This window comes from Saimiri boliviensis, chromosome 8, assembly GCF_048565385.1.
Source record: "Saimiri boliviensis isolate mSaiBol1 chromosome 8, mSaiBol1.pri, whole genome shotgun sequence".
Taxonomy (NCBI): Eukaryota; Metazoa; Chordata; class Mammalia; order Primates; family Cebidae; genus Saimiri; species Saimiri boliviensis.
Genome location: NC_133456.1, coordinates 27,357,446 through 27,372,310, shown reverse-complemented (window position 1 = coordinate 27,372,310; position 14,865 = coordinate 27,357,446). Strand labels below are relative to the sequence as shown.

Here is a 14,865-nt window from a genome sequence, read left to right as displayed (position 1 = left end):
AAAATTAAACCAACTTCTACTAGAATTCACCCTGTTCTTTTCTCAGGGAACAGGCCTTATTTAATTTGCATTTTCCTTATAGAGTCCCATATATAGGTTAGCTTAGTGACTTGCGAATAGTAACTGTTCCAAGATGAATTATTTGTTGAATAAATGATTAGTACTTGGCAAGAATCTTAGATGTTTAAGCCACAGCCACAAATGGAGGCCAGGGCTTGGTAATTTGGGAAAATTTATGAACTATCCTGGTATTAGCAATCAGGCAGTTCATAGATCAGAAATCTACACAGGGAAGATGAGAATTAAGGAACCTGCAGTTAGCAAGTAGGGAGCATGGCAGGCAATGGAAGAATTGGTCAAGGGACTGATTTTCAGAGTTTGAGAAAGTAAAACCATTTGTGTCCAAGTGTTACCTAAACTGTACAATGTAGGAACTCATCCACAGTGTGAATGGCCTTGAGCCCCAAGGTCAATGGTTCTCAGCCATGACTTCACATTGAAATCCCCCGCAGAACTTTTTAAAACCTATAGATTGGCCAGGCATGATGGCGTGAGCCTGTAGTCCCAGCTACTCAGGAGGCTGAGGCAGGAGAATCACTTGAACCTGGGAGGCAGAGGTTGCAGTGAGCCGAGATGTGCCCCTGCACTCTAGCCTGGGTGACAGAGTGAGACTCCATCTAAAAAAATAACAGAAACCCTATAGAATCAGAATCGGGGGTGAGTGCTAGAAGTGAGAATCACCCCTGCGAGGAAAGGCAAGCAAGAGAATGATTGGAGTGGAGTTAAAGAGAGCAGGGCCTGGCCTCTGCACTCACCAGGAACCATGTTCACAGCTCACTGATCCTATGTTCTATAAAAGGTCTCAGTACTTATCACAGTAAGAAGGGTCTCACATGAATCTCTAGGCCTGAATTGGGGCATGGTTGCTATTTTTTCTGTCTCTGTCCTGAGCTGTCACTAAGAAATGTGGGGAAATGGTTGTGATTTAGTACAACTCTATTCCTGTCCATCTGAAGAGAATAACCCTAAAGGAAAAAAAAATGGACATATATCTGTTGGTGGAAGAGACAGGTCCCTAAGGTCATGGTCCAGTATTACTGAAGCCTGTGGAGGCAGAGGCAGTCACACTGGTGCCTGTTGCCAGGCCTAGCATTGTGGTACGCCTGGCCCACTACGTCTGCAGGCTGATACCAGGAATTCTTTGGGATCCACTGTTGTTGGAAATGAGGGTGGGACATAAAGTGGTCACATAGGTAGGTAGAAAGCCTTATTCGTGTAAAATGGACTTAGGCTGTAGGTATCACTGAAGACATAGTCTGTCAAAAATATAAATGAGACTCAGCCATCTAGTTGAAAATTAAGACTACTTACTCTAAAGATACTGCTTATAGCTCAGGGGTTTTTAGTCTGAACTTTGGGGGTGGGTAGGTAGGTATTTGAAAACCCTGGAATGAGAGACATTCAACTGGCTTACACAAAAAGGATTGTATAAGCGAGAGGTGAGTGCAGGTAAAGTACAGGAATAAATAAAGCTTTAGGAAAAAGCCCATCTAGTTATTCAAGTGATATCATGAGAAACCTACCTCTCTTTTCTCTTTCTCGTCTTTTTCCTGTGTTGGCTTCACTCTCAGACAGCTTCTTCCGACACTGTTATAGCAAAATACTCGCAGCTGCTTTAGGCTAACGTTCCATTAACATAGAAATCTTGTGGAAAGAGATTGTTGTTTTCCCAGAGGTTCTTGCTACGGTCTCAAGGTTTATACTCATTCCATAAACTCGAGTCATGTGCTAAATCTGAACCAATCCCCTTGGCTGCCTGGCCATGCCCATGTCATAGGCTCATCCTAAAAGTGGAGGGTGGACAAGGGGAAGATGTCAGCTACATCCAGAAACATGGCCTGATAAGGGATGAGGGCTGGTTCCTCAAAGGCAAGTTAAGGTGCTGTTACAAAAAGAAGAGGGCACAGATGCCAAATAGGCAAGGCAAATGTCCGAATCTCGAGTAGGTCTTAGTGTGGTCCTGTACCAACAACATCAGCACCACCTGGAAACTTGTAGCAATGCAAATTCTCAGGCCCCAACTCCTACCTACTAAATCAGCAACTCTGGGAGTGAAGCCTCATAATCTGTGTTTGAGCAAACCCTCCAGGTGATTCTGGTGTGTACTTAAGTTTGAGAACCATCATACTGTACCAGTCAGTGGTTTTCAAGCTATGCTGCATATTACAAACACCTGGGGAACTTTTAAAATACTGGTGCTTTGTTGCACCCAAAGTCAATTGATGTGAATCTCAGGGTGTGTGGGGAGGAGGGGAGACTCAGGCAGCAATGGTCTCAAACTTGGTTCCACCCCAGAAACTAAAAAAAATGCTAGTGCCTAAAATTGTTTAATGCTTCCTTCCTGATTCTTATCAGCACCAATGTTTTAAAACCGTATCCTCCACCATCCTTTCTAAGTTGTCTTGAGAATATTAAAACATCTAGCAGCAGGCTAGAGGATGTAGGCTTCTACTAAACCTCTCAGCTCATAAACTTGGTCACATATCTGTTATGGATTCACTTTTCTCTCACATTCATGATGAGTCTGTGTTAGTAGCTAGCTTCAGAAGGACTGAAATTGTTTTTGTTCACCAATGTAGACTCAGTACCTAGAACAGAGCCTGATACAGAGTAGATACTCAATAAGTATTTGATGAATTAATGAATGCGTCCACAAACAGTTAGTGTCCCCATGTTGTTGAAGAGTTCCTTCATGGCCAGGTGTGGTGGCTCACACTTGTAATCTCAGCACTTTGGGAGACCAATAAGGGCAGATGGCTTGAACCCAGGAGCTTGAAACCAGTCCTGGGAACATGGCAGAACCCTGTCTCCATTAAAAAAAAGAAGAAGAAAGAAAGAAAGAAAGAAAAGAAAAGAAACAAAAAGAAATGCAAGATTTCCTTGTTGGGTTGCAGACATTGGCTAGTCTCATTCTGGAAGGCATGTGAGGATGGCAATGGGACTCTCGGGTTATTGGTGTCTAACCCCAGAATGAATCTCCAGGATGGCCAAAAATGTATTGACCTTACCAACTTAAGATAGGAAGAGGTTCCTAATGGTTTTATGCCTTAAAATTGAGAGTAGGATGGATTCCTGGATTATAAGAATTAGTAGAGGCTGGGTGTGGTGGCTCATGCCTATAATCCCAGCACTCTGGGTGGCCAACACAGGAGGATCACTTGAGGCCAGGAGTTCTAGACCAGATTGGCCAACATGGTGAAAACCAGTCTCTACTTAAAATACAAAAATTAGCTGTGTGTGTTGGCATGCACCTGTAATCCCAGCTACTTGGGAGGCTGAGGCAGGAGAATTGCTTGAACCCAGGAGGCAGAGGTTGCAGTGAGCTGAGATTGTGCCACTGCACTCCAGCCTGGGCGACAGAGTCTCTGCTCAAAAAAAAAGAAACAAAAAAAGTATCAGTGGAAACATGCCCAATGGATCCATTTTGTATATAGTAGACTACTTTAGGGTCTACTGGTATTTGATTTCTAAAGTAAGAGTTGGGTCTTCCTCAAACATCTAACTCAAGCCAGTTTCTGCAAGATAATATGTCATTAATCTCTTGCAAAGATTTGTGACAAAAAAGTGATGCAGTGTTACCTGAACACAAGAAACAAGAGGGAAGATTTCAGTAAAAAACAAACTGGTTATTCCCCTTGAAATTTTGAAACATCTTTGAATTTCTATCATAATGTCCTCAAACTGTAAACAGAGATGGATTTGGTGGGTAAACCAAATATTGACCCTTAGACCGTAGCATCCATACTATGGATCACAAGCAAATAAAGTTAATTTTTATGGACATTTTTGGTCTGGGCTTTCAAGAAAAACAAAATAGGTATTGTCTTTGGTGATACAGAAGAGAGAACTCACTAATAGTCCTAATTGTTGCGGGTCAGAACTGGGACCTAGGATAACTGTGTGAGGATTAAGGATCCTGCAGTAATTCAGCCTGACCAAGATGAGACTGACCAATCATCAGGGGGTGATCGGTGAATCAGGAATCTTGGGTGCAGGCAACATGAGCAATTTTTTTTTTTTGAGATGGAGTCTCACTCCATCGCCCAGGCTGGAGTGCAGTGCCACAATCTTGGCTCACTGCAACCTCAGCCTTCCAGATTGAAGCAATTATCCTGCCTCAGCCTCCTGAGTAGCTGGGATTACAGGTGTGCACCACAATGCCCAGCTGATTATTATATTTTTAGTAGAGACAGGGTTTCATCATGTTGGCCAGGCTGGTCTTGAACTCTTGACCTCAGGCACTCCACCCACCTTGGCATCCCAAAGTGCTGGGATTACAGGCATGAGCCATCAGCCAACATGAGCTATTTGAACCGTCATTTCTGTTTCTGTATATGTTACAGCACCAGAGGCACATTTCCTGCTTGACAGTGACATTCTTACCTTGCCAGGGAAAACCATCAGGGAGATGACAGTAGTAGAATTAGAGGGTAGATTTTTGACTTTAGGTTCTGCTGTTCCAAAGGGATGAAGCTTTTTAGAGTTTCTCTTTAGAATTAAACCATTAAAGCCTCATCATAGTTCATCAATTCAGTTTATTCAAAGGTAAAAGAGGACCCTACTTGACAAGGTTTTTTATGAGGATAAATGAGATAATATATGGAGAACATGGAGGAAACTGCTTGGCATATAAATACTCGATAATCAACGTAAGCTATTGTTACTCATTAGGTGATGCTTCAATCATCCCAACCATGTGGCAGATGCCTTGGCACATATTTTTTAGGTGGGGGGGCAAGCTGGGGGCGATGGGGTCTCTGTTGCCCAAGCTGGAGTTCAGTGGCACAATCATGAGTCACTGGAGGCTTGACATCCCCCAACTCAAGTGATCCTCCCACCTCAGCCTCCCAAGTAACTGGGACCACAGGCATGGTCCACCAAGCCCCATTCATTTATTTATTCATTTACGTATTTTTATTATTTATAGAGATAGGGCCTCCCTGTGTTCTTCAGGCTGGTCTTGAACTCCTGGGCTCAAGTGATCTGCTTTGGCCTCCCAAAGTGCTAGGATTACAAGCACGAGCAATCATGCCTCACTGTCACATAGATAAATAAAGCACAAATCTCAGCATGGTTCCAAAAGGGAAAGAAAGCCCCAAATCCTGGTAACTTTTTTTTTTTTGAGATGGAGTCTCACTCTGTCACCCAGGGTGGAGTGCAGTGCCACGATCTTGGCTCATGGCAACCTCTGCCTCCCAGGTTCAAGTGATTCTCCTGCCTCAGTCTCCCTAGTAGCTGGAATTACTGGCGTGTGCCACCATGCTGGTTAATTTTTGTATTTTTTAGTAGAAACGGGGTTTCATCATATTGGACAGGCTGGTCCTGACCTCCTGACCTTGTGATCTGCCTGCCCCGGCCTCCCAAAGTGCTGGGATTACAAGTGTTAGCCACCTCGCCCAGCCGTGCCCAGCCAATTCTGGTAACTTTTAAACGCCTTGTCCCATGACTGTGTTTCTTTCCAGGAAGGCATTGGTTACCTGGGTGATCAAGCTTCTATTTTTCATTCCTCCCGAAAAGTTCCCCTTTTTCTGATGAATGGGCCTTCTTTATGAGTGTTGTGTGTTTCCAGAAGGCCCTTTGCCCTGAAGCTGGACACAAAGGAATGGGAGAGACACCCTGCGAGTAATACAGTGGTTCATGGAAAGGTCCCACTGATGTGGTCCAAGTAGGCTTCAAGGGGGTTGTGGAAAGCAAGCTTGGCCTTGAAACATGGAAAAGGTTTAAAAGATAGGGATAGGGATATAAGTAAAGGAATGATAGGTCTACTGGGCATATTTGGCAGGGGGATGGTGAATGAAAGTCTTGCACCATAAGTAAGATGTTCAGAGTTTCTCTGTAGGCACTTACTCACCTCGAAATATTAAACTTCACCTCTGAAGCAGGACGTTAGCCACACCCAGAAACATGGCCTGAGAAGGGAGGATAACTGGTTCCTCAGAGGCAAGTCAAGGTGCTGTTACAAAAAGAAAAGGGCACAGATGCCAAATAGGCAAGGAAAAAGTCCGAATCTCGAGTAGGTTTCAGTGTGGTCCTATACCAACAACATCAGCACCACCTGGGAACTTGTAGCAATGCAAATTCTCAGGCCCCAATTCCTACCTACTAAATCAGCAACTCTGGCAGATATCCACAGATATTTTAAAATTCTACCATTGGCTGTACGTGGTGGCTCACATTGCTAATCCTAATGGTTTGGAAGGCTTAGGCAGGAGGATCACCTGAGCCCAGGAGTTCAAGACTAGCTGGGGCAACATAGCAAGACCCTTTCTCTATTTTTTAAAAAAGTTTTTAGAAAGAAAATCTACAACTGTGTAATATAGGAATTCTTTAACCTTTTTTTTTTTTTTTTTTAATGGGGAAACTGAAGATAAAAGATGAAGTGATTTGCCTAAGGTCAAACAGCTAGCAGGCGGCAAAACAACTTTGATATTGGTTGTTGATTCCAAACCCAGAGTGTGTTTTCACATCATTACAGTTGGAGAGCCGATCAAGATGAGGCACTGTTATCATATTAGTAATCAGCATTACACGGAAGGAAAGGAAGGGGTTGGCGGTGTTTTCAATACAGAGGAGACTGTGGGGAGGGAACGAGTGAGTCTGCGAGGAGGAAAGAGCATCCTTGAGTCTCGCACCGTCTAAGGCTGCCCCTCTCTCACCTCTCTGGCCTTATCTGGTTGTATTTTTTAAGCCAAAGCCCATTGTGGTGGCCTTAGAAGGGAGGAAGTTGCTCATAAGAAGGAGTACCTGTTTGGTGCCAGGGGCTCATACTCCACCTGTGTGCCCCGTGCCCACGCGCCGGGCAGCGTTGCACAAGGCTCATCTCTTGCACACAACTGGACCTTGGAACTCCGCCCCTTAGGCCCTCCCTCCCCGCCCGGCCCCTCCCCGCTTCCCAAGGTGGCTGTGGATCCCAGTAAGTCAGAGCTGAGGCCGCGGTGCTGGGAGAACACAGCGGGGAGGGCGGGAGCGAGCGCGGGAGCCGGCTCTCCGGCGGCGGCGCTGAAGTTTGCTTCCCGCCGCGTTCTCACTCCGGGCTGACGCCCCATGCCATGCGGAGGCGCTGGGGCGTCCGGGCAGCATGAAGGGCGGCGACCGGGCTTACACCCGAGGTCCCTCTTTGGGGTGGCTCTTTGCTAAGTGCTGCTGTTGCTTCCCGTGCAGAGGTGAGTGGCTGCCGGTGGCCTGGGTGCTTTCTCTCAGCCAGACTGGTGGCGCTGAGCGCGAGGGAAGGTGGCAGGGGAGGCCTCTGGGGTAGGGGGATGGGGGCGGGGGCGGGAGGGCGGCGAAGGGAGAGAGTTTGCTGTGATCTGTTTCACAGTTTCCCGGGCGGAACGCGCGCGGTCGCTGGCTCGCGGTGAGGTTCTGACTTGGATGCGGAGCTGCAGTTTGGGAAGTCACTTAGTAGCGACTTTGGATGTCAGAGCGCCAGCCTGCTGGGGAGTGGGGTACGGACGCGGAGGTGGGAAGGGGACGAAGAGCCTGGTGTGTCCCTGTAGCGTAGGAGAAGTATCTCACTTCTCATTTACACATGGGTCTCAGCGGCGGGATTAAGGTGTGATTCCTGGTTACAGGAATGTGTTTGACACCTGTCTCTACAACAGGAACTATTTTTGCGAAGTGACAATTGTCTTACGGGACTGGAGCACATTTTTTTCTCTGCCTGGGTTTTCACAGACCAGCGTGGATTTGCAGCTCTGGGCAGGAGCGTGGCTCATTAATTAACCAAGAGCTCTCTCTGTGCCCAATTAGGACTGTATTTAATTATTCTGCTAATCTTAATGTTGTGGAAGAGACTTGCAGGAAGCACCTAATTTCCCCCAGAGCAGCCGGCAAACCGGAGGGTGAGAAGGATCACGGGGCGGGGGGTTCTCAATTGGGTAGCTTCTCCTGAAAAAGAAATCAGAACCTTCCCAAATAGAATAAGCAGATGCTCCTAAGGTTGCTCATGTCACTTTAACACACACTAGGAGAGTGGGGGAAGACTGTTTTTGTGTGAGTAGAAATGAGAATATAGCCTCTACTTGCCATTTGCCCTTTTAGAAACCTTCACCTACTGGGGCTCTGGCCTCCACCCCCATTTACAATACCCCAGTCTCCCATCCCATCCTCATCTATGTAAAATCCCGATGAAACTTTCTGGCTGAGTTGCTGATGAATAAACTTCATCTAGGCCACCCTTCACCATCCTCTGTGCCACTAGCACACAACATATCCCTGAGAAATTTTCTGTCCTGAGCAGATTTAAGGTTACCAAAATTGATTAAATCTGAAGGACTTTTCCTCCGAGTCATTAAGGTCATAATCTTAGCATTAGATTGTCTCAGTCTCTGCACTTAATTAGAACAGCCTGGAAGCAGGCTCTAATTGAGCCTAAAAACCAGAATTCAGATGGAGAAGGAATGTGAGGGGCCAGGGACCCCCTAGTCTGATTCAGAAACATTCAAAACCAAGGCTGGGAATTGAGAGAAAGGAGGAATGAAGCACAGAGGAAGCAGGAAATGGCCAAAAGGACTCTGAGTGGGTGGGTTTGCTCGAAGGCTGTGCTGCTTTCCCTGGGAAGGGTTTCTCTGCAGGATTGCTTGGGAGTCCACTTCCTGTCAAACGGAATGTGGGGGCTGGGGTGGTGCTTATCTGAAGCCCCTGCAGCTGGCTTCTTGGGTCCAGATGTGTGACAGCCCCGGCTGCTCTGCAGGGTAACTCTCTGGGGGTCTTGCTGGCCCTTGCTTTATTGGGGAATGGCCCCGACTTCCCCTCTGGCTGTGAGGCAGGGGAGGGGCTGGGGAGCTGGCTCCAGGGCCTGCTGGGAGCCTCCTGCCTGGGGTCTGTGAAGGCGTTGCCTGCTGGCTCTGTGGCTAGGAGAGGAGGTGTGTGAGTGGCTATCATAGGAGCCGGAGCTGAAGATGGCCAGTGACCCTCAGATGAAGACTGAGGCAGTCAGAGGTCCAAGCAATGAGAGCAGTTTAAAAGGGGAAAGAAGGGTGGCAAGGTGGGTACCTGGGGCCGTCTCCAGCTTTACTCCTCACTCCCCTAGATCTGAAACGTGTGAAGGTGAAAAACTAGGGCTCATCAGAGGACGATGATGTGGGAGGTGAGTTAGCCACTCTACAAGAAAACTCCTGACTGTGGCTAAGCTGGGCGGTCTTGCGTCTGAGGTGTTAGGCATGCCCTGGGGCTCCCTTGGGCTCACCCCAACCGGAAACAGTCTCCACTCAGCCTGTAGGCATCAATTTGAAAGCAGATTGCAAAGATAAGGTCTGTGTTGAGCCTGAGTGCAAGGCCCAGAGCCCCGCGGACTATTTGGGAAGAGGCTTGCCCAATTGCAACACCCAGAAGGGCTGAGGGGAGAGTCTTGAAGCTGTCCCTCAAGTGGAGGGTGTGTCCGGCAAGGGATTGACTGCCTCCCTTTTCAGCTGAACCAGTTCCTCTGGTCTTAGAGAAAATACAGCCTCCCCACTCCACCTTTTAGATAAAGGCTGTTGGTTGTTTGGTCTCTATCCCTTCTCTCTCAGGGAGAACTTGGCCGTCTCGTGCTGCTTGAGTAGCTTTACTCTGAGGCAATGACTCAGAGCCTACTGCTGTGGTTCTCAAGGCAAGGGGACTTGACCATCTGGCTTCTAGTCATGCGGGATTTAAAGGATACCTCCTTCTAAAGTCTGAGGAAAGGACAAAAGTAAAAGAACCAAGAGGAAGTGGGATGTTTTTGCTATTTTTGACTTGAAGCTAAGTGAAATTAGCTTAGAATTTCTCTGATGAATACTGAGTGGTTGTAATTGTCATCACTAGGGTCAGAATCGGGGGTTTAGGTAAAATACCTGTGTGGTCTTTAAATATCACATTTGAGGAGAATATGGATGAATTTCACTGAACTTTTGATTTGGAAGAGTATGGAAAGCAACTATCTTGTGTTTTTCCCTCCACCTCTGCCGCCCACTTTTTTTTGAGACAGGGTCTCACTCTGTTGCCCAGGCTGCAGTGCAGTGGTGCGATCATGGTTCACTGCAACCCGGATCTCCTGGCTCCCACCTTAGCCTCCCAAGTAGTGGGGACCATAGGTGTGTGACACCACACCAGGCTAATAATTTTTATTTTTTGTAGAGACAGGGTCTCACTGTGTTACCCAGTCTGGACTCAAACTTCTGTGCCCAAGTGATCCTCCTGCCTCAGCCTCCCAAAGTGCTGGGATTACAGGCATGAACCACTGCACTTAGCCTTTTTGATTCTATTGAGTATGAGTATAGCAAGGGGGGTTGGTGATAGATGATATTTCTTCCCTACCTTGAAACTGGTGTTGAAAGGCAGGAAAACTGAAAACCAAGGATAGAAGGGAAATAGATATCAGGTGAGAAGGAAGAAAGAAGGCAAATGCATTTATAACTGTCTTTTTGAAGGTGAAAAACAACTTAAAGCTAGATAATGGCATGCATGTGTCTAAGGGGTGATAAATCACTGATGTCACACTCTGTGGGGAGTTAGTTTTGGGATTGCTTTGACTACCTAGACTGTCCTTCAAGCTGGAAAAAGTGGGTCAGTTTAGAAAGGATTTCAGATCACCTGGAAGTTACTAAGATGTGAATTGCACTAAAATTTGTGATCAAGGGGCCCAGAGATTTTTCTGACCTTTCTTGGTAGAAGCCAGTTTTAAAGACTTATTTTATTTTATTTTTTTGAGATGGAGTCTCCCTCTGTCACCCAGGCTAAAGTACAGTGGGGTGACCGGCTCACTGCAACCTCTGCCCCCAGGTTCAAGCAATTCTCATGCCTTGGCCTCCTGAGTAGCTGGGACTACTGGTGTGCGCTACCACACCCAGCTAATTTTTTGTATTTTCAGTAGAGATGGGATTTCACCTTGTCGTCCAGGCTGGTCTTGAACTGCTGATCTCAAATGATCCACTCCCCTCGGCCTCCCAAAGCACTGGGATTACAGGCGTGAGCCACCATGCCCAGACAAGAGACTTAAGTTTCTAGTCAACTTTAATTAACTTTAGGCAGGTGGGCAGAAGTTCCCTTTTGAAAGCCTTTCCTGATCACCAGCCTCCTCTGCTTCCCCGCAGTGTGCATGGGGTTTGTTTTTACTTGTTTGTTGCTGTATCAGTGCTGTCCTTGCATCCCAAGCCCATGTGCCATTGTGGCCTCACACAGAGACTAAGATAGTCCAGCTGCCTGAACGTCTCAGAGGTAAAGAGAGGAAAGAGGTGGGACTTACCCAAGCTGAATCACTTCATTGGGAGGTGCAGGGGTCAGTTTCTATGATTCTTTCTTTACATGGGTAATGCTTCCTGCTTGACTCTAATGTCATGGGGTACAAGTAAGTGTTATGAGGAATCACAGGGCAAAAGGCATTTTTATCTGTATAACTTTCTTTTATCCTATTTTGTTCCAGAATTCCCCACCAGCAACTTTATGACTTGATGTAAATGTCTCTTCCTTGGCCCTTAAATTAATATAGACCAACTTTATAAACAGAGTTTAGTATGTGAAACTATGACACCAAGTTCCTTTAGAAAGGTGTTGGTAACTTCAAAGAGAAACCGTTGTGGCATTCACAGTTTTTGACTTTAATTCACCATCCACTGTAATCCCAGCACTTTGGGAGGCCAAAGCAGGAGGATTCCATGAGCCCAGGAGATCAAGACCAGCCTGAGCAACATAGGGAGACCCCATCTCTACAAAAAATTAAAATATTAGCTGGGGGTAGTAACATGCGCCTGTAGTCCCAGCTACATGGGAGGTTGAGGTGGGAGGATCAATTGAGCCCAGGAGTTGAAGTTTGCAGTCAACTGTGATAGTGCCACTGCACTCAGCCTGGGTGATAGAGCCTCTGTATCCAAAAAAGAAATAAAAACAAAAATAAAAATTCACCACCCAAGGGATAAAGTTCTTGGGACCTTGATGTGTATCCTTTTATTTCTTCATCTTCTAGGAAGTGCCTTTATGTTTTATTTTTATTTTTATTTTTATTTTTATTTTTTTTGGAGACAGGGTTTCACCATGTTGGCCAGGCAGATCGCAAACTCCTGACCTCAAGTAATCCACCCGCCTTGGCCTCCCAAAGTGCTGGGATTACAGGCATGAGCCACCGCGCCCGGCCTCGGAAGTGCCTTTATGATGGTGAAAACTGAATTGACTATTTAGCATGTACAGTTGTCCCTCAGTAACCACAGGGGATTGGTTCCAGGACCCCCTGCAGGTACCAAACTCTAAGGATGCTCAAGTTCCATAGTTGGCCTTACTGAACCTTCAGATATGAAAAGTCGGACAGACCTCTGTGCCCGTGGGTTTCACATCCCTCAAATACAGTATTTTTTTTTTTTCTTTTTTTTTTTTTTTTTCTTTTGAGACGGAGTTTTGCTCTTGTTACCCAGGCTGGAGTGCAGTGGCGCGATCTCCGCTCACCGCAACCTCCGCCTCCTGGGTTCAGGCAATTCTCCTGCCTCAGCCTCCTGAGTAGCTGGGATTACAGGCACGCGCCACCATGCCCAGCTAATTTTTTGTATTTTTAGTAGAGACGGGGTTTCACCATGTTGACCAGGATGGTCTCGATCTCTTGACCTCGTGATCCACCCACCTCGGCCTCCCAAAGTGCTGGGATTACAGGCTTGAGCCACCGCGCCCGGCTAAATACAGTATTTTCTATCAGAGTTTAGTTAACCCAAGGATGTAGAACTTGTGGATACAGAGAGAGTGCCTGCTGTATGCTTTTGCAGTATGTCTCTTGGTTTTCTTTGCTTCCCAGGGATGTACTCTATTACTTTCTTTCTTTCTTTTCTTTTTTTTTTTTTTTTTTAATTAAATGTCTCAGCAGAATCAACCAGGGATATACTCAATCTGGGAAGGAGTAGCACACATATTTACTGTTTTCAACCCAGATCCTATGCTTCTCTTTCCATGTCTGACTCTCTGATCTACTGAACAGTAATAGGTGTATAATTTATTACCTAGGTACAGTATCAATTAGTAGTACCTCGATAAGAGTACTGACTGCCAGTCAAACAACAGCCTGGTAGAAATGGGAGTGTCTGACGGTAGTGGGGTGAGGTGGAGATCGAAGACTGAAGCTGAATATCCCTCCTGTGGTACAGCTGCACATCCAACAATCACTGCTAATCCTGTAGGCATGTAGCCCCAATGGTTCCAGAGGGTATAGGTTTATAAGTCCTATCTTGGGATAAAAAGATTCAAATTATGAGTCTGTATTTTTTAATGCAAAATAACTTAAAAAAAGCAAGTTGAATGTTGGGGACTTTACTCTTGAGCCCATACAACACTGGGCATTCCTTCTGGAGTCGCGTTGTCAATATTCTGTTTTGTGGTATTCCTTTTGAGAATCTTCATACTGTTCTCTTCTACCCTAAAAACATTGCCCATCTTTTTGCACTTGACCTTAGCCAAAAGGCCAAGAAGCAATTGCCCATCTTTTTGAAGTGAGTACTCTTTCAGAAGGGACTAAATCATGGAAAGCTAGAGCCAGAAGGAACACCAGGAATCATTTCATTCCACCTACTCCTTTCATACAGGAGAAAATGGAGATCTAAACTCTTAGTAGTCGGATCAGAACTAGCATCCTTTTCTGATACTCTTTTCTCAACTTTTTCATTCCTGGGCATGTGGCTTGTCTTCCTCTGAACAGAGAGGCAGGACTGACCCAACTGAGAAGGGTAGAGATAGTACCCAAACTGAAAATCGGGTGTTGACTGTGGAATGATCTGTTCTTGGGAGTGACTGCACCACCTGGAGCCATTTGGAATTTAACCTACCTGGTCTGTTTTGAAGGGACTCTTCTGTCCCAAGACTGAAGAAGGCAGAGTCCCATCATCACATCTGTCTCTCCCAGAGCAGCTTGTACACGTTTTCTTGGTTAATATCTATTCACGTTTTTCTCTCTGATTGAACTTAATTCGGGTCCCCTTTTCCCCCTCTTTTTGTCCTTGTTCTTTCCTTTTCTTTTTTTGAGACAAGTCCTCACTGTGTTGCCCAAGCTGCTCTCGGACTCCTGGACACAAGCAGTCCTCTCACCTCTGCCTCCCAGAGTGCTGGGATTACAGGTGTGAGCCACCATGCCCAGTCGTGTCCCTGTTCTTGAAGCTTACCCTTTCATAGTCATTCCATCTTTGAACATCCCTTTTTATGCAACAGTGTTTTAATTTACTTGACAAATATTTATGCTGACTGCATGCCAGCCCTGTGCTACGTGCTTGGGAGAGTGGACAAGAAGGAATCATAATGGCGTTCACTCCACTGTGCTGTTGTGAAGATTGGTTAAGACCGTGTAAGTAAGGGGCCTTGCAGAATGCCATGCGTATAAAATGCTTTTAAAAAGATCAGCTGTTAACTATAGCAGCAATTGTAATACTAGCCATAGACCCCATTCTCAGGGGACTCACAGCTGAATATCTGTGGATCCACTAGGTGGTAACACTGTAAATGTAAGTTCCAAAGCAATTTAATGGCCATGGCTCAAACCATTGTCAACGGTGCCCCAGTGCTGTGGAGTTGTCACTGTTGGGGAAGACAACTTGTGATCTAGATGTATGGTGGGAATTTTGTTTTTAAAAAAACTTAAATCGATTTAAAAAACCACGTAACACTTCTAGTATTATAATTTATTTGTGTTACATAAAAGGAGATTCGACAGAAGATACTATCAAGAGGCCGGACGCAGTGGCTCATGCCTGCAATCCCAGCACTTTGAGAGGCCGAGGCAGGTAGATCACCTGAGGTTGGGAGTTCGAAACCAGCCTCACCAACACAGTGAAACCCTATTTCTACTGAAAATATAAAAATTAGCTGGGCGTGATGGTGCATGCC

The 14,865-nt window shown here is 46.0% G+C and overlaps 1 protein-coding gene across 27 annotated transcripts in view; it reads left to right on the top strand.

Annotated features, from left to right (window-relative positions):
• The window catches only part of KALRN (kalirin RhoGEF kinase), a 711,287-nt gene that overhangs the window by 563,687 nt on the left and 132,735 nt on the right, over positions 1–14,865 (top strand). For 6 of the 27 annotated variants that reach the window (XM_039477095.2, XM_039477094.2, XM_039477091.2 and 3 more), the window contains exon 1: positions 6,960–7,223. The exons of 18 other annotated variants lie outside the window; for them this stretch is intronic. In XM_039477095.2, coding sequence (XP_039333029.1) covers positions 7,139–7,223 — 85 coding nt within the window. In that variant the 5' untranslated portion in view covers positions 6,960–7,138. Of the gene's footprint in view, positions 1–6,945; positions 7,224–14,865 lie in introns of those variants that run through there. 3 more of the 27 variants (XM_010352435.3, XM_039477086.2, XM_074404228.1) reach the window with 3 other exon arrangements.